This window comes from Coenobita brevimanus, chromosome 74, assembly GCF_032717465.1.
Source record: "Coenobita brevimanus isolate Jiangsu-jjx chromosome 74, ASM3271746v2, whole genome shotgun sequence".
Lineage (NCBI taxonomy): Eukaryota > Metazoa > Arthropoda > Malacostraca > Decapoda > Coenobitidae > Coenobita > Coenobita brevimanus.
In genome coordinates, this window is record NC_137027.1 from 33,785,648 (window position 1) to 33,805,220 (window position 19,573).

General features: G+C 43.1%; 1 protein-coding gene across 1 annotated transcript in view; it reads right to left on the reverse strand.

Annotated features, from left to right (window-relative positions):
* Nucleotides 1-6,373: 6,373 nt before the first annotated feature.
* Nucleotides 6,374-19,573, reverse strand: part of LOC145407879 (uncharacterized) — a 155,777-nt gene continuing 142,577 nt past the window's right edge. The window contains exons 2-7 of the mRNA XM_080278744.1: nucleotides 16,333-16,545; nucleotides 14,575-14,713; nucleotides 13,156-13,282; nucleotides 10,820-10,868; nucleotides 10,503-10,682; nucleotides 6,374-9,154 (exon numbers count right to left, since the gene is read on the reverse strand). Of these exons, the coding sequence (XP_080134870.1) occupies nucleotides 7,600-9,154; nucleotides 10,503-10,682; nucleotides 10,820-10,868; nucleotides 13,156-13,282; nucleotides 14,575-14,713; nucleotides 16,333-16,545 (2,263 nt within the window). The 3' untranslated portion in view covers nucleotides 6,374-7,599. The remainder of the gene's footprint in view (nucleotides 9,155-10,502; nucleotides 10,683-10,819; nucleotides 10,869-13,155; nucleotides 13,283-14,574; nucleotides 14,714-16,332; nucleotides 16,546-19,573) is intronic.

Here is a 19,573-nt window from a genome sequence, read left to right on the forward strand (position 1 = left end):
TTGCACAACGACCTTGAGGCTATACACGACCTTCAATCGGGTGGTTTAGGCCGTACCGGGTCGTATTTTAAGTGGCTTTGTAGTTTTCATAGCACATCTTAATAAGCAACTTGTTCTGCACTGTACACCTCGACATCCCCTTGTATGTTACTATAGATGTTATTATGAAAGAGATTAAGATGTATACAAAACAATTTTAAGGTGTGATATACTAGTCTCTAAGGAAGAAATTCTACAAAGTCTCCCACTAAGTCTACCAATACCAAGTTGGATCACTTTCCGTCAGGGCGCAGGGAGGCGTGGCTTGTGTATGACGTCAGTTGGCTTAAGTAACAGAAAATGTATAACAGGGTAGACTCAAACATTTATAATAAGGGAAAACGAAGAAGGGGAAGAAGTGCGGACTCGTTTAACCCCATAATATAGCACAACGTTCCCTCACCCCTACACCTTCCCTCACACCCTCACACCTTCCTTCACACCCCACACCATCCATCTCACCCCCACACTCCACACCTTCGATCACACCCCCACACCTTCCTTCACACCCCATATCCTTCCTCACACCGCCACACCTTCCCTCACACATTTCAGTCCCTTCCCTCACACCCCCACACCTTTGAATTTCAATTCAAGCTGCAACCACCGGCAAGATCCTGTGGAGCGGGACCACGCTTGATTTTCCTGCTTACCAGAATGTTACCCAAACTTAGAAGAACCAACCTAACCTATTCTGGAAGCGTTACACTTCGACTAGAAGCTTTTCTCTTTGTTTAATTTGTTGTATTACAAGTTTCCCAAGTGTCAATTTGTGGAAGAGGGAAGTGTGGTCCCGGTCTGCAGGATTATACCCAGCCGCCTCGCCCTTTTTTCTGTCTGTCCCAGGGCAATTCGATAAGATGTACCAAAATACAGTACTTCATACTCTGCCCGTCATTCAAATATCTTACCTTGCTCCACCATATTTTTACACTATCGTCGCCCTACCTAATCCCCCTTTCCCATCAGAGTCAAATAATACACAACGCAATATTGCTATGCTTAGAGTACGTGTTTTATTTTTGTAAATCATTAGTCTTACCTTGTGATGCAGGTTTGTATCCAGTGGCACGGCATCAGCATTCAGTTTCCTTAGATATTTCGGCTCTTGCCCGAGTAGCAATTCATACTTCAAGTTTCTTGCATAGTTACTTGGTTTAAAACGTAAACTGCAAATTCTTGCAAACTTGGGATTGATATTTTCTCGTTGGAAGCCGCAGTCCACTTATTTTTCAGTATTTCATCCTTCGGGAAGCGATGCAACATAAAATTTCCTTCCTGTTTGTAATAACTTGAACTGTAACCACGCATCGCACAATATGACATTCTGTAGCGAAGAAGTGGCTGGCCTGTGCGCCGGGTCGTGTCGTGAAGGTAGTGTTTATATTTTCATGGAGCATACATCCACACACCACCATGGTCAGGCGTCAACTGAACTGGAGCTTCGTGCCCGTCGACGTGACTCCGATGCTTCGTCCCAGGACCCACCTTCGCCCCCTGCGCCAGCTTGGAGCACTTTCAGAAGGAAGCAGGGTTGCCTGATTTTTTTGATCGAGTTAACATACTGATGAATCAAAATTATCGTTTTTCCACCCAAATTATCGAAAAGATATCGGATGCCTGTGAAAATTATCTTATATATTTTTTGCTACTACTACATTACGCTCTTGGCTACAGTAATAAGATGATAAAATAAATTATGAAGTTCTTACCAACACAAAGACTTCAGTAGTGTTTTAAATTTATATAACCAACATTAGTCTCATAATAAAAAAGAGAAAATGGAAATTCCTAAAAGTTTCGATATATGTAATGGCTAATGTTAATACTGTATACAGCAGGTATTATTTAGGGGAGGTTTATGTAACAATATTCAGTTTAGAAAAGTTAAATAAATTCATCAAATTTTATCAAATAAAATAATTCCTCTGCACTATTTACAAATCACTGATTACACAAGATACTTTTACTGTAGGTAATTCTTTCTTATCAAAATAAATTTTTCTTTTATACTGTATAGTACTTCACGGTGACGACTGGCGAATATCAAACCATAACAGTCAACCGTCAATGTGACTCGAAATGTGCCTGTACATTTCGTTCAGTACAACAAGCCTCGCTATCTCATAAACACAATTACCCTACGTGCACTAAGGAAAATTACAACTTCTCAATTTACAGATAACATACTGTCTGTGGAAACGATTTACTCTTCATGAAAAGGCTTTTTTTAATTATAATTTTTTTTACTTTAAAACTCTTATGCCATAAAACACAGAATTATCGTACAGGATGTACGATAATAAGGAAAGTTATTGTACATCGTACACCCAGCAACAGTTCCGCCTGGGCCCCCCAGTAGCGAAATATAGTAGATGTGGCAAAGTGTGTGTGTTTGTTCGTCTGTACATGCTCGAAAAATGTTCGGATCGTCAACTCTCTCACACCTTTGTGAACGTGAATCGGCCTTTGAGTTCACTCCATAGATGGCGGTGTGTGGTTATGGGGGAGAGACGGGAGGTCAGGACGGTAGGTGGGTCGGAGTTGGGGGGGACGAACAGCTAGGTTGTTTGTATTGGACATGATAATAGTTTTCCCAGTCATTATTGTGGATCGTTTCAGGTTACTGACACTTTGTATTCCTAACAACAATAAAAAAAATGAAATATTGTTGCATTGCTACCCGTTACAATATATTCCACGATGATTGGATAGCCTCCATAACTTATTCCCCCCCCCTCTCTCTCTCTCTCTCTCTCTCTCTCTCTCTCTCTCTCTCTCTCTCTCAGGTCATTAAGTAATCAGTATATAGCATTATCAGCACAGATTAAAGAGGATTTGTCTTTTAATTAAAACTGCTGACAAAGGCCGATTCACGTTCACAATGGAGTGAGAGAGATGACGATCCGAACATTTTTCGAGCATGTACAGACGAACAAACACACACACTACTGCCACATCTACTATATCTCGATACTGGGGGGCCCAGGCGGAACTGTTGCCGGGTGTACCAGAGGCAGTTTAATCGTACAGGTACGAAAATTATCGTACGAATGGGAACCTGGAAGGAAGTGATCCTACTTGGTATTAGTAGACCTGAACACTTTTCCTTCCCTTCCAAGGAAATCTTTAAGCATACCGAAGGGAAAGAAAAATTTTTCAAAGGGATGGAAAAGTTCAGGGAATTATTTTAAAAATATGGCCGTTATGTCTCCCATGCTACTTCGGGTCTCGCCATATTCTAGTGGCATCAGTGTCTTCGTAGCACGTTTTCCTAAGCGATTTGCATATTACACCCAAGCTTTCCTTTGTATGCTGTTTATGTTATTACAATGTTGTCATAGTTTGTATCATTAGCATAGGAATGATAATGAGGTGTAATGAGAAGAATAAAAAACTGAGAAAGATGTGTTACCAAGCGTACGTTGACTAAGCCCCTATAGGAGAGTGAGGCCACTGCATACGCTAAGGCGAGCCCTGAGATGCCTTAACCCTGGCTGTTGCGTGCTGTGGCGCATTAATATGGCGTCAGTTGCATATTTCTTGATATATAAACCCTAACACACTGCATGCGGCCAGGAGTCATATCTTGTTAACGCTGTCATGTCATGTTTAGTGCTGTCATGTCCTTGCAGTACTGTCATGTCACATCAGTGTTATCATACCACGTTGGTATTATCATGTGTTGTTGTCAGAGCTGTCGTGTTAAGTCAGAGCTGATATGCCATGTCAGGGCTGTCGCCATCTCACGTCATGTCAGTGCTGTCATGTCGCTTCGTCATATCAGTGCTATCATTGTATGTGCCATGTCAGTGCTGGCATGTTATCATGTGTCATGTCAGTGCTGTCGTATCATGTCAGTGTCATGTCATGTTAATACTGTCACGTCATATCAGTGTTGCCATGTTGTCATGTTAATACTGTCACGTCATATCAGTGTTGCCATGTTGTCATGTTAATACTGTCACGTCATATCAGTGTTGCCATGTTGTCATGTTAATACTGTCACGTCATATCAGTGTTGCCATGTTGTCATGTTAGTGCTGTCACGTCATATCAGTGTTGTCATGTTATGTCATGTTAGTGCTGTCATGTTTTATGTCTGGTGTCATCATGTCATATTAGTGCTGTGCTGTCATGTTAGTCAGTCGTCAGGTTTCAGATATAGCATAATATAAAACAATGTAATTGATCCAACACTGTGGGCATTGTACTGTGTCCTCTGCCTGGTGGCAAGATTTCCCCGAAACATTACTTGCACTAATGGCTTGCCCAGCCTGAAGCCGGCAGGCAATGCAGCATCTGAGGTCGCCACCCCATCAGCCCAGCGGTGGCCTGGCATCGGCTTCTCGGGTTGCCGTAGGCTGGCCTGAAATGCTTCACGTAAAACCTGCCTTAAGGTTGCCTTTGAAATTTAAGTTTTAAGCTGATCAGCCTTGTAACCCCGGAAACAACATGACCAGATGGATGCCTGGTGGTCTAGTGACTTTAGGTGCCCCAGGTGAATGTGTTCCATGAGGGTTCACATCAAATGGATGGAGTTAATTGCTCATATTGTCCATCCATCCATCCATCATCCAATCCTATGTTGCCCCATGAGATGCGTAGGAGTCCGGGATTAGGCAAGTTGGTCCTGACATTTAAGATGAGAGTGACCAGCCCCACTCATCCCTGAGTGGCATTACGTAAGCAAAAAACCCCAGCCACCCCGTGGATATAAACCTTCACCGGTTCAAGCCGATTGGAGCGCTGTAATTACCCACTAAACCACCAGGCGCCAAAATTTGGCTATATGGTTACCACCCAACGTAGTAAATGGTTTCCTGGTGAACAAGAAATAATTTGGCTTGTCATTCAGTGTAAAGTCACCCAAAGGCAGAAGGGAGAGGAAAGAAAGACAGAAGAGGGCGCGCAAAGTCACGCGTAGGCAGAAGGACGAGGAAAGAATGAAGGAAAGCCAGAAGAGGATGGAAGGAAAGAAGGATGGAGGAGAGGAAAGAGCAGACACCCGAGAGCAACACTACATCGAGTGAGTCACTCAAAGGCTAGCGACTGGTCACCCTCACAATGTTGGAGGTGCGTTGCCTAGCCCCAGCCTCTTATACTCCTCATGGAGCAAAAAAGGATTGGATTATAAGTGCGAGTAATTTAGTTTGTATAACTTTAAAGCCAGGTTTGCTTGTCTGTCTTTTAACTCTTTTCCTAGCATAGTTGATGTAATTTGTTAATTTCACTGCATCCAACAGTAAATAGGTCACTTTATTTTCAAACTGACTACCACTTATCTCAGATGATATCAATGGCAGGAACAGAAATGTATACCTGGATTTTTACCTTGTAATACCGGTATATGTCCCCAAACATTAGAGTTCAAAAGACCATGTTTTGTGATCTTCCTACCCCACATAAATGTAAGATAATGTTAGGATGATGATGTTTGTGATGGTGCCATGGTGGCTCAGTTGCACAGTGTCAAGTTCATCTTCTAATCTACAATGCCCTTGGGCCAGGATTCAAAACTCAGTCATGGCTGACTTCTATAGGTATTGGAAGCATGTCTTTTAGTATGTTAGTGTATGTTTGCACCTTGTTGGTTCATACTTATGGTATACAGTATACAGACTAATGCACATAAACACGGCCATTACAATCGTACTGTGCAATTTTCACATTTACTACTCCCTTACTGATCACTACTCTCTTTACTGACATGCCTTCCCAATAAATGTTAGGCCAGTCTAACTCAGAGTATACTGCAACTCTCCTTCAGTTCGAGAAGGTCCACTTGTGCAGTGGAGTGGCATACCCAGGTCTTGACCTCTAGGGGGGCCAAGGTGAGGTAAAAGCCTTATCTGGAGGGGGGGAAGGGGTGTTGCTGCACAATATCACACATTAAACCAAAATTTCAAATGGGAGACCCAGGGTCTGACTGGAGAGTGCCAAGACCCCCCAGCCCAACCTATAGCTGCACCACTACATGTAGTGCAGTATACTGGAAAAAAAAAAATACAGTAAGGATTACTTACTGAACATGGTCCACATAAACAGTGTTTAGTAAAATGCTCATGCTTTTAAAGTTGGTTTATCTCTTGTGTCAATTACAGTTTTGTCTACTCTGAAAGATAGTGTATTGTAATACAAGTACGGTATAACCTCGAACAACAGAGCTGTTGTTTGAACTGTTCTGTATGCAGTACTAGATGACATAAAGTTATAAACGGTTTATCTTTGTATTACTGTTTGCGGAAGGCTGATTGCTTTCATGTTGGGTCTTCTTTAAAAAAAAATAATAATAATAATACTAACTAATGTCAGTTAGGGCAAGGAACACATTCCACAGTTCAACTGTTTATGATAAAGCCATACATGTGATGTGAATTAAACTTATAAATACATGATATAGATAAAAAATAAATCTACTCAAGATAAATCTAAGTTATAGCACCTGCAGGTTTTTAAGTGAACGCGTGCAACTGAACGAGCTGAGAAACGCTCTTACCTTGTACATGTATATGAAAAACTGTCTTATATCTCAGCATATTAACCAAGGAACATTATTTAAAAAACAGTAATTTGATAATGTAGCATATAAAACATTCAAATTATCAACTAGACTTAGTCACATTTCTAGTTATACTAGACAAGAATGCTTTAACATTTAACATACGGAATGTCTTCTTTTGAAATGTTACATCCTTTCAGTGTTGTGTCATTTTTTATTTTACTTGAAGTAATTAATATTACTTGTCCATGGAACACACAGTTATATGATATGCCTCATTTTCTTGTGATGTGTGTGTAGGTAAAACTCACATTGATAATAAAGTTGATCAGTTTCAGGGAGTTTCTCTGTTTCAGTGGGTCCATACTTTAGTTTAATCAAATTATTGTGTAGACCACAAATGTCAACAATGGTAGATATGAATGCCTTCGTTAACAGCTGGGTTTTTGTTTGGGTAGTCACCGTCAGTAGCACACAGTTCGGGGTTCAAAGGACTATAAATGCAAGTAGTGTCATCTTTGGGATAGCCACTTCTGCCAGCTTCAGCAGTTTTTTGTTTAGCTCAGCACACAGTAATACGGCACCAGCATCTGTCTAACTATTATTTCAATCCTCCTTACACTACATAACTTGTTCTAGGCTCTCCTCCATACAGTAAAGCAGAGTTGCCTTTGGTGAAGGATCCTTTGGACTTGCAAAAAGTATCAGGTGTACTTCTGAATAGAATATACAGTAGTAGTCAGTAAAGGAATCTGGTCTTCTTATACCTGTATACTAAGTCTGCACATATGATAGTTACAAAATTCTACTGTACAAATATGTCTAATTCTCTGCTATGTATTCTACCTTCACAGATATAATATCCAATCACCAACATTTAAAAAATTATCACTGAGTGCTCAAGCAGTAGTAGGTTGTAGTGCCCTTACATTCGTCGCCTCACATCGGACATAAGTTATGACTAGAAAATATTAGCATCAATATATTTTAAGTACTCTTTTTATGCATGTTGTTTGATGGGGTGGGATGGGATGCTTAATTTAAACATTGGGTCTTCATCAAATCTTCATATCTCTTCGCTTGGGTGCACGAAAGCTCATGTGGAGTGAATTACCACGCATGAAGGATGCCAGTGCAGAGCGATCAAAAGTACTGCGTCTGGGTAGAGTCAGGTCACAGTGCAGTACCTCCCCTACATCATCCTCTGCCACACATGGGTTTCCAAGAGTTTCATGTGCAAGGTCTAGCCGAGAGAGAGTCAGGTTGGTTCTTGAGCCTCGTAAGTCTGTCCTTGATGCACGTAGGTCAGACTTGGAGGCCCGCAGGTCTGATTTTGAGGCACGAAGATCAGACTTCGAAGCACGAAGATCAGATTTTGAGGCACGGAGATCAGATCTGGATGCACGGAGGTCGGTTTTAGATGCACGTAGATCTTGTCTTGATGCTCTCAGGTCTGCCTTTGATGCTCTAAGATCAGACTTTGAGGCTCTAAGGTCGGATTTGGATGTTCTTAGATCTGACTTTGATGCTCTGAGATCTGTTTTTGATGCCCTTAATTCTGCCTTAGAAGCTCTTAGGTCAGATTTAGAAACATGGAGTTCACTTCTGGAACCTCTAAGGTCACAACTTGATCCCCTTGGGTCAGGAATAGATTCCCGCAGTTCATGACTCCTAGGCATCTTTTTGACAACAGTTAGTTGTGTCATGGCACGAGATACTGAACCATTGCAGAGTTTCTCCCAGGGCCTGGCATCTGGACAGACTCCTGCCTGGTCGTACTGATTAAGACCATTTCGTCCATTTAAATCTGCATAATCATCCCAGGATCCCTCACTTGCTGCATCAACCCCATCATATGAATCAAGTTGGCACAGGCGCTGGTTTTCAAGTCGAGATTCATCACAGTCATGACAGGAGACACCACTGTCAATGTCTGAATCCCTGGTGAGTGCTACTTCTTGGTGCCCTTCAGCCAGGTTTGGTCTGAGAACATCATGGAGACGTTCCTGGAAGAGCCTTGGGTCATCCAGCACCAGAGATGATCGCCTGGTTGCTCTCGGCTGTCGACGGTTATGAAGGAGGCGAAGCGTTTCTTCCATGTCAACACTCATTCCACGGTTCCTCTGTCGGCGAGAGAGAGTTAGGGCACCAGCAATGAGTGTTTGTGGTCGTACCTGTTGCTGCTGCTGTTGTTGCTGTTGTTCTTCTGGGATGGTACAGTGGCATAGTGGGGGCACAACCAAGCCATTGCCATACCCTTCAGTGAAAGTAGGGCTGCTGCTGGAATCACTAGAGTAGGCAGAGTCGCCCTGGTCATTTTCTGGCAGAGGGTACAGATGGTCAGTTGTGGGGGCAACATATGTGGAGGAGGAGGTGGAGTAAGGGTCGTCAGGATTGGAGTATGTGGGGTCGACTTGATCAGCGTAAGGGTCATCTGGTGGGGAGTACGATGATGAGGATGAGTAAATGCTGTGATATCCTGATGTTTCTTCTTCCTCTTCTTCTTCATCCTCTTGTACATCATCCAGAGAGTCAGTGATGAGAGGTGGGTGGATGGGTGCAGCAGAAGTCATCCAGACATGGCTCAAGCATTCATCTACCGTCAGTCTGTCACTGAAACACACAGCAACAATAAGAATGTTAGGTACAAGTGAAGCATAACGTTGGTAATGGATTTTAGAAAATCTTTGTGGTAATGATATGGACATAGATAAAAATTTAAAGAATTCTTAAAGATTATTTGTTCCACCCATAGATATGCATTATCATCGTGAACTGAGTGACAACTATTAGTTTCCACTGCCACAATTTTCACTACTACTTCTTGCATATCATTTAATGATAATGGAAAATCCTTCTATGGTTACTTCAAAACAGCAAAAATTTAAAGCTATTGGTGCAGTGTGTGTTCCCTGCCTTCCTCTCACAAAACAAGTTTCTTTAACAAATTAGTCAACATCTGGTCAATGCACAAAACTGGGAGCATTGTAAAAATGGCTACCAGTCATGATAACAAGTGCTTGTATATTAATTAGAGACTGACACTACTTGTGTATAATCACAACACACCCCCAGCATACTAATGGAATGTCTAAGTCAATCGTTGGTTCTGCTCAACTACTGATAAGTAGGTAAACAATGAGAAAGGATTAAGTGAGATTCTAAGAAAAATATAAAGGAATAAGAGGGAATCTTGATCAGAGAAGTATATTAACAGGGAGAGATCCAGGAATGTATTCTAATGTTCCTATAGGATATATAAGGGTACAGCCAAAGACTATGACTGTTGCATAAGAAACCAATAATCTGCATATCAAACCTGAGCACTCTACAATACCTAAACCACTGCAGACACTCACCTGGTTATGGACTAGGACTACTGAGTTCACTGGTTGCTATTTATCATACTGCATGCCTTATGGTTCAGATATATTCATGCAGAATACTGTAAAAACTCTACAGTTCATTCAGTTATGACTTGTGAGACGATGAAACCAGCTGTATCAAGAGCAAGGGTTTCGTTCACCTGCATGTAAATGCCCAATACACTGAAGTTACTTTGATGGTGAAACTGATAAGAAAATGGCTAAAAAGCACTAATAGCCGAAGTTAAATCTCCGTGTTTCTATTTATCTATTGCCAGACGACACAATCCCGTAAGGGGTACCCATTTGATTTTGAGTTATTTGTTTTACGGCGAGGGGCACTAACCCTCCACCAACCCACTTGTTGACGCGTAGAGAGCACGTATGGTTTGGTAATATGGTTACCACCCAGCGTTGTAAATGGTTTCTTGGCTTACAGGAAACCATTTGGCTTGTCACTCAATGTAAAGCCACCTGTAAAGGAAAGAAAAGCAATAAGAAGTGACAGGAAAGATGGGAGAAATAGGAAGAGAGGAGGACAGGCACAGAAAATGAATGATAAAGGCTAAGGAAGAAGTAGGCATAGTTTTATGTACCTCGGTTTTTTGACAAGTAATCCACAGATGAAATGCTTGGCTTCGTCTGAGATGTGCGCAAACAGTTCCTCCGGGAAGTCCACCTCAGCACGTGTTATGTTCACATAGGTCTCAGCATCCGTGTCCCCACCAAAGGGAGTGCAGCCCGTCAGGAATACGTAAGTCAGCACTCCCACCGACCTGGTGGACATGCAGTGCCATATCATTTAAGGTGTACAGTATTTGGATTTTGCACTTTGTTATGTAGCTTATTTTCCTTTTTTATTATTCACTATTGTAATAAATGAAGCACACTGGTAAAAACAAGATAGACTTACCACATGTCTGTTGCAAGGCTGATGGGTTCAAAGTTGATCACTTCAGGAGCTGAAACATACAAGATAAGTTAGTTTTCACTTGATGTAGGGAAACTGTTCACTGAAAGATAAAAACAACAAGGGGATAATATTTACTATATTTTATATACCACAAAGATTGAACAGATTCTTTAATATTCTCTTTACTGATGGGAAACTTATACAGCATGCACAACACTTCAATACCACTTGTTGTCTATGATGTGGAGCTGTGGGCAGAACATTCAACAGATCTATAATTATATATATGTACGATTTTGGGGTGAAATTCTCTCCGACTACCTCACACTGTACCGCAAGGCACTCTCACACACCTCACACGTTGCACTGACCACACACCACACCACTCACCACCCATGCCATCCTCTCATCAACCAAACCACCCAGTTGCCAAATTACACACCACACCATTCATCACTATACCATCCACTGAACACATTACACATTCTTCTCAACAGCCACACCACACATCACATACTACTCACTATCCCCTCACTTGACACTCAAATTATATCCTGTCATCTCTACCGCCCTTCACTCAAACCTCAGTCTTCATCACTCCCACCACACCTTACCCTTAACCTGCACACCATCACCACACGTTATGATGCACCAGCAGAATGTCCAATGTGCAAATGAACAAGCAAGTGACTATAATCAATACACGTGACAGCACAGCAATGATACTGTAAATGCGACTGGTCTCATAAACACAGCTTCCCAAACAGATTATGCCTTCTTATGTAATCAGGGCAAAAGCCACAAGTCTTCAAAACTGTCCCATCTCAAGAAATGTAAAAGAAGGAGATGCCTGAACCAGCTGCATTTAAAAGATTACGGATCATAGCCCAAAGGAAAGACAGATCAAGTGAGACAGTTCCAGAGTTGAACACTTGCATATGCGATGGAATGAATGCACTGGCTGACACTTCCATTACAGAGCTGGACTGAAAACAAGAGTGATTGTGTGTAACTAGATGGCTGCCACATGCCCACCAAAATGGGAAGGAGATACAGGCAGTGAATTAAAAAAAAAAAAATGACCAGTGAAATATGTGTGTGTGTGTGTGTGTGTGTGTGTGTGTGTGTGTGTGTGTGTGTGTGTGTGTGTGTGTGTGTGTGTGTGTGTGTGTGTGTGTGTGTGTGTGTGTGTGTGTGTGTGTGTGTGCGTGTGTGCGTGCGTGTGTGTGTGTGTGTGTGTGTGTGTGTGTGTGTGTGTGTGTGTGTGTGTGTGTGTGTGTGTGTGTGTGTGTGTGTGTGTGTGTGTGTGTGTGGTTAAAAGAAGGAATGAAGGGAGTTGACAGGGGGAAGGAAGTTCATGGGAGGCCTTTGACATCACCCAGTCTGTAAGAGTTACATATAGTGAACCCTGCATGCACGAGAGCTGTAGTCCACACAGGGGCAAACAGTGCTCTTCTACACGGCCAAATATTAAGGCATTGAAAACAACCGTGTTAGTTCAGCTCACCCAGCGTCTGAGATGCTGATATTTCTAGCGGGTATACAGCTCAGGTCATGCATGAATAGACAGAGAGGGGGTGAAGTGGCAGAATCCTTACAAACACAACTGTTGACAGCTTTAGAAGAACAGTGCAGTGGCCAGCTACAACATGTCATGTTTCCCTTTATGCTAACTTCAGGTGGCCCCATTTTCAGTAACTTCCATAATTTTGGCGAGTTGAGTTGTGTACACTTGAGTACATTATAAAGCCAGGGAGAGTGAGATGCCCAAAGAAGTGTAACAGACAAAAATAACACAGCACAACATTCAGTACGTCTTATCAATGGTTTAATAGTAGGTTAGAAGTATAATAGGAAGGAAACATGGACTTTCATAAGAAACAACATTGTTACACCCAGTATAGCTCATGGGGAGAGAATTATTGTGGTGCCATTATTTCCATAAACTCAAGATAACTGTAGCTTAAGGATCAACCAGGAGCAAAAGCGGTGAGCAGAAACAAGCATATCGCAGGGATACTTAAGGCTGCCATACCATGAGGCTGGAAAACCGACAAGCAACCAGATACATACAAGAGGAAAAAATCCAACAAGACAGAAGCAAGCAGGCCAGATAAAGAAGAGTTTGTTGCTCTAGTGTGCAGATTAAGTTCAACAATCTAGCTACAGCACGCCTGGTTTATCTCATACAACCTCCCTCCACACTGGATCATGGTATGTTGTGCTGTTAAAATAACTGTAACCCCCACATGATTCTACAAAGAAGAGAATAGGTACTAGAATACCTGTATATGGATGTACTGTATACACACTGTAAGGGGTAAGAGGTGACATACCAACATAGTCCGGTGTGCCCATGATCTGTGTCAGTTCGTTTCCCTGGGTGATGACACGAGACAGACCAAAGTCAACCAGCTTCACTCCGGCCTCTGGGGACTCGCCCATCATCACTAGGTTTTGAGGCTGAAAAATATAATTAAGATATAGAAGGTGTTTACATCTTTTAGTGATTTCCAGCACACTTTACCACTCAAATTCAAGCCGTTGCAGACGGCAGATTAAGGCTACTTTTCATTATTAAATGTAATGTTCAATTTTTTTTACAATACGGTTCACTAATACAAAATAAGATACCCTACCACCAGTTTAGAATGACTTATCCTGGGATATAACGAAATATACTGATTACTGTATCAGTGTTCAAGGTTGCAAGGGGAGATGTGTCTGTGCCTTGAACAACACTCCCAGGCGGGGAACTCAATCACATTTAGCAGGTAGTCAAAGTTCGGACTGAGACTATACTTATACAAATCTCCTACACACAGCTCATTTTGAGGGTTATGCCTCCTCCATTTCCCTTGCACCTCGACATGTGCAAGGACCCTTTTATGACTCTGGCTTGGTGCTGTCTGCCACAGGAGGGCGGCTGCTTGCTTGTGGTCAGTGGGTCCGTTCAGTCAAACAGACCAAGGCTGAGCAACAACAAAAGTAACAAGAAACAATCGCAAGTTTCTGGGAGAAATATAACTTCTATTTACAATGGAAAATGGCTGTTAATAACAGGGTCTGTTTGCCATCAGTCACATAACATGGTCAGCCATCTAGTGTGGCAATAACGTCACCGTACATGTATCAACATACACTTTTAGGCATCACTGCTTGCAAAACTATTCTCCGAGCCAGGCAGCTATAGAATGCTATCTGCATACGCTGGATTTCAGTTACTCCATCTCTGAACATTCATCACCAGTTTGACTCCCATATATATATATATATATATATATATATATATATATATATATATATATATATATATATATATATATATATATATATATATATATATATACACACACACACATACACACACCGGTACACTGAACCGCCGTGGCTACATGACACACCCTGGCCTCCCTCAAACCACTGGCTCACAGATACACCAACCCTTACACAAACTTGACTGTCATTCTAGAAACTCAGTATCATTCATCAGTAAGAAACAAAACAGTCCCAGATACATCTTGACATTTTAATTAATTCATTCATTTTGCAAGCCATTGCTGGAGCGTTTCAACTTAGGTTTCCCCCTAGACTTTTGTCCATACCGGTAACTGAGTAAGTTTCATATTGATAGAACAAAAAAAAAAATCCAGGAAACTATTAATACCACTGAAACTGACTGCTGGTGTTGCTTATGCATCATTAACTCAGTCTGTGGCGGGAACAGCCTTGTGCGTGCATGAGCGTCGCCTCACCTTGATGTCGAGGTGTGCGATGGAGTGTGTATGGAGGAAGGAGAGGCCTCGCAGCACCTGACGCAGCAGCACCCTCACCTCCTCCTCAGGCAGTGACACAGCCTCGTCCAGCACACGCTGCAGGTCCCCGCCACCAGCACTGCCAACCAGAAGAGTAACATTACCCACACTTCTTCACAAACACACATGGATATTGCAACTGTACACTCCAGGGTGATTTGCTGCTCTGAGCCACCATAATAACACCAATATGTTCGTTATTAATTAACGAATTTAACTGAAATTCTGTACATACGAATTTCAGTCTGTTAGACACATACTGCATTTGAGAAATTTCATATCAGATAAAAAGAGACATATCCCGGAAATGTTTTGTCAGCAGTACGGCGTTGTGTGGCCATAAGTTGGTCGGCTACATTGCTTCAGTGATCATATCCTACTAGATAACTAAACGCAAACTTTTGATTATGATTTAATTTGTATTTTTTCCCTGGCTGTTGGGTCGCCTTAAGGGAAACGGATGTACTAACAAGCCTGGCACACTTCATCGTCTAAAAGAAGCCATTACTGGGGGACTGCAGCCAACCCAGTAAATAAGTTGCAGCGCAGAGCCACTCATTTGTAACACCAGGTTCAGTTACCGGTATGTTTACACTCTGGAGGTGACCACTTTTAAAATGTGGTGTGTCTGTGGATAAACTGTCATGAAGTGAAGGAAGAACGGAGTTTCATTGATAACAAAGATACTGAAATTATTCTGGGGCGTCAGAGTATGAATCACCATGTACAGTTTCACCAAAAAGTATCCGAACACCTGGGCACAATGGATGTGAAAATGAACAGAACTAAGCGTGTCATCTCTGAGTAGTTGACATACCTGACTTTGGAATAACTCACTCTGAAGTCACTGTACCAGTGTATGGTGCACTGGTGTATGATGTAGTAACTAGTACTGACAGGTACACACCAGAAAAGCTGTTTTCAGATTTTTCGATCATATATATCAAAATGCCTAGTGCTTACCGTGTTCGGAGACTTTATGGTGAGACTGTACATCATGCCATTCATTACGTGACAGAGTAGTAACCAACACTTAAATTTGGCTCCATTGCACTACACTCATATTTCACTTGGATTATAGGCAAACTAATGTGTGTGTGTGTGTGTGTGTGTGTGTGTGTGTGTGTGTGTGTGTGTGTGTGTGTGTGTGTGTGTGTGTGTGTAATTCACCGGGTCGGTCAGGATCACTTGATGGTCGTGATGATCAGCTTTTACCCTCCCGGAAGGGAGCTGAGAGCTCATATAGTCCGATCTAAGGGCAAGGTTGTGACCTTCACACACGCACACACCCGTCCCCTTGCTCAAGGGGGACAGTAACCACCCACTTCGTCAGTGAAACTTTTCGCAACCTGAGCGAGGCGCGAACTCCCGTCCACCAGTTGGCAAGCGGGAACGTTACCACTGCACCAGCGAGCGGTGTGTGTGTGTGTGTGTGTGTGTGTGTGTGTGTGTGTGTGTGTGTGTGTGTGTGTGTGTGTGTGTGTGTGTGTGTGTGCGAGTAGGGGGGTGGCAGTGCATGAATGAAAAGTACAGCATTGATAACCAAGTTCTGCGGGCTCGTAGCCTTTGGTTCCTTCTTCGTAGCTTAAAAATATATATATATATATATATATATATATATATATATATATATATATATATATATATATATATATATATATATATATATATATTAATGTACAATACTGGCGTACTCACAACTCTAGCAGGATGATGTACTCGTTGCGCGTCTCGTACACCTGGTGGAGAGACACAATGTGTGGGTCGCGGCGTCCCAGCAGCAGCACGGCCACCTCGTGTCGCGTCTCACCTTCCAGGCTCACGTTCCGACGCCGCCGCCTCACGTACTTGGCGGCGTACACCTGACCCGTGGCGCGGTGGCGGGCACGACGCACCGCACCGAACTTGCCTCTGAGGGAGAAGAAGGAGAGAGACACGTGAGGTTGATGAGGGGGCAGGGAAACAGGGAAAATGGCAGAGATAAATAAATAAATAGCAACAACCATCCACGACACTCTAAAAATAAAAATAAAAAATAAACGTACCCTGCACCATACAATAATACTCTTTGTCCATTTTCTGATTCACCCACTACTCCTTGATCAAACCTCTTCTCTCCTTACAAATCACCCGATTAACAAGAGGACAAAGGCGAGGAGAGAAGGAAGGAACTGTACAATAAGGGTCAGAAGCTCACCTACCGTACCACTGCATTTACTTTACACGTACGGGGTCTTAATTGTACTCCTACGTAGGGAAGGAGGTAGGTGAGTGAGGAAGAGGGTGGACTGGTATGTAGCGAGGAAGAAAACTGGGTAAGTAGAGAGGTAGGTAGGTAAAGAGATTGGTAGGTAAGTAAATAGGAAGAAGGTAAGTGAGCCATTAAATATAGAGATACAGTATTGAAAAAAAGAGCGACAGCTAAGAGACAACGATTGAACACTGCGATGAAGTGAGAGATTAACAAGAGCTGGTGGAAGGACTGGACTTAAGGAGATGAAAGCCTTTACTCAGCCCTATTTAAAAGAGCTGTTTGTAGTCACTCCCTCCTTTCTCTGTCCTCACACATATCAAAACTGTGTTCCATACAGGGGTGAATAAGATCCCTCGACACGAACAGTAACTACGAAAGATTAACAAAAAAATACAAAATTGGTTCTTTATACACAATGAAGTAATTACGTAGAAGTGATGTGTTCTTAAGAAAGATCACGAGAGAAAAACAAGGTAAGCACTAAAAATACAGAACTGATGAAGGACTGAGTTGTGTGTAGTTAAGGGCAGGAGATAATAATTGGTTGTATGGAAGATATGGCGAATACGTCGAAGAATTGAGTTTTTAAGGCATTAAAGACAATATTTTCCTTTTCTGATCGCGACAGTTATATTAAAAGCTAGAGGCTGCATACGCGTGATCTAGTGTGGTGTGCAATGACTTATGTACGCTGTGGGATGCAGGTAGAGGGGTTTAACGTGAAATCATCGCCATATAAACGGTAAGAGGATAACGGATGAAAAATAGGAAGAGATTTAGTAGGAGAATAGACCTAAGGAATATCACTGACAGCTGCAGATGAAGAGCAATGGCCGTCTGAAGCAGAAACGAGAGCGACCAAAAGGGAAACTTGAGACGAAAGCAAAGACGGAAGGATATAGACCAAAAGAGATCAATGTGGAAGATATGTATGGAATTCTATGATCCTGGATCTGTCTAGCACAACAGCAAAAGTTTCACCAAAATCCCGAAAAGAGGGTGACCAGGAATTTAAAAAGAACGTAAGAAAATCGCCAGTGGAGCCCATCTCACGGAAGTAATAATGAAGGAAGGTGAGAAACATTACGGGAAGAAATATACCTTTTTATTTATTTTTTCTACTAAGGATTTAATCACCATCTTTCAAAACAGAACAGGAGAATACGGCATTATGGTGCAAGGCAGAGGACTGTAGACAAATACCACTCGTCAGAATAGGCTAAATGAGAGCAGGCTTCCAGTACGAAAAGTCTGCCTAGTTAGGGAGTCAGTACGAACGCCGAGATCTGCAGAACAACAGAAGGGACCCCACTAGAAAAGAAGGAAGGGCAACACAGGGGAAAGTAATCATGTAGGTTGAGAGGTAAACCGCGAATGAGGGCTGGGTATGAAAGAAATAAGATATGGTGGGAGTGAGTGAGATAGTTACTGGGTAGGAAGAGGGGTAATGGAGACAGAATGTGGCAGGTTATGTGGTGAGCAGAAAGGAGGTAAGTAAGCTGAGAGGTATGGGGGCAGATCAGGTGATGGGTAGACTGATAAAATGCATGTAGGTAGAGTGGCACAGATGAAATCGAGCTCGACAGGAAGGAAAGGCGGAAGGAAAGAAGGATGGAAGGAAAGGCGGAAGGAAGGAAGGAAGACCCAGTAGACAAATGCGAAGATCGACATTTTCACTCGTGGACAATTTATCGAGCAGATATTTACGCAGGTAGGTAGGCAGGCAGGCAGGTAAGTAGGCAGGTACTGTCATGGTCTGAGGGTTACAGCCTTGACTACCCACTCGACCACACTGCTGTGAATTATGTATGTACTGCCCCAGACCCACACCCTGCCCCTGCCCCTTCCCCTGCCCCTCCACCTACCACAACCCCAGTCCCAGTCCCAGTCCCAGTCCCAGTCCCAGCCCCAGCCCCAGTTACAGCCCCAGCCCCAGTTACAGCCCCAGCCCCAGTTACAGCCCCAGCCCCAGTTACAGCCCCAGCCCCAGTTACAGCCCCAGCCCCAGTTACAGCCCCAGCCCCAGTTACAGCCCCAGCCCCAGTTACAGCCCCAGCCCCAGTTACAGCCCCATCCTAGCCCAATCTATCATAATCTAACAATCTAACTTACCATAATCCAGCCTCACCTAATTCTACAATTTAACCTAGCCTTGCCTAACCTAACCTACCCTAACCTAACGTACCTTACCCTAACAATCTAACCTAACCTGCCCCAACCTACCCTACCCTATCCTACCCTAACCTACCCCAACCTCACCCTTCTATCAAGCCTTCCTTCCTTACTGTATTCCTTACGTATTCCATTCCCTGCCTCACCTCTCCTCTGACGCCCTCTCCAGCCTCTCCTTCCTCCTTCCTTCCCTCCATCTTCTCCCTCCCTTTTAATTCTCTCTTCTCCTCAATCTTCTCCCTTCCTCCCCCTGCCTCTCTTCTTCCTCACCCTCCCTTCCTTCCTTCCTTCCTCTCCCCTTCCTTCCTTCCATCCCGCCTCCCCCCTCCTCCTTTCCTGCCTCCCTTCCTCCTCCCCTCCCCCCTCCCCCACCCCAACACTGCTGCTTCCCTGGTCATCTCTAGTCGTCCCTGCCCTCCTTGTTTCTCTCCCCCTCCCCTCTCTCCCCTGCCCCTCCCCTCACCCCTCCAACCCCCCGACGCTATTTTTACCTCTCATTTTCCTCTCTTCTCT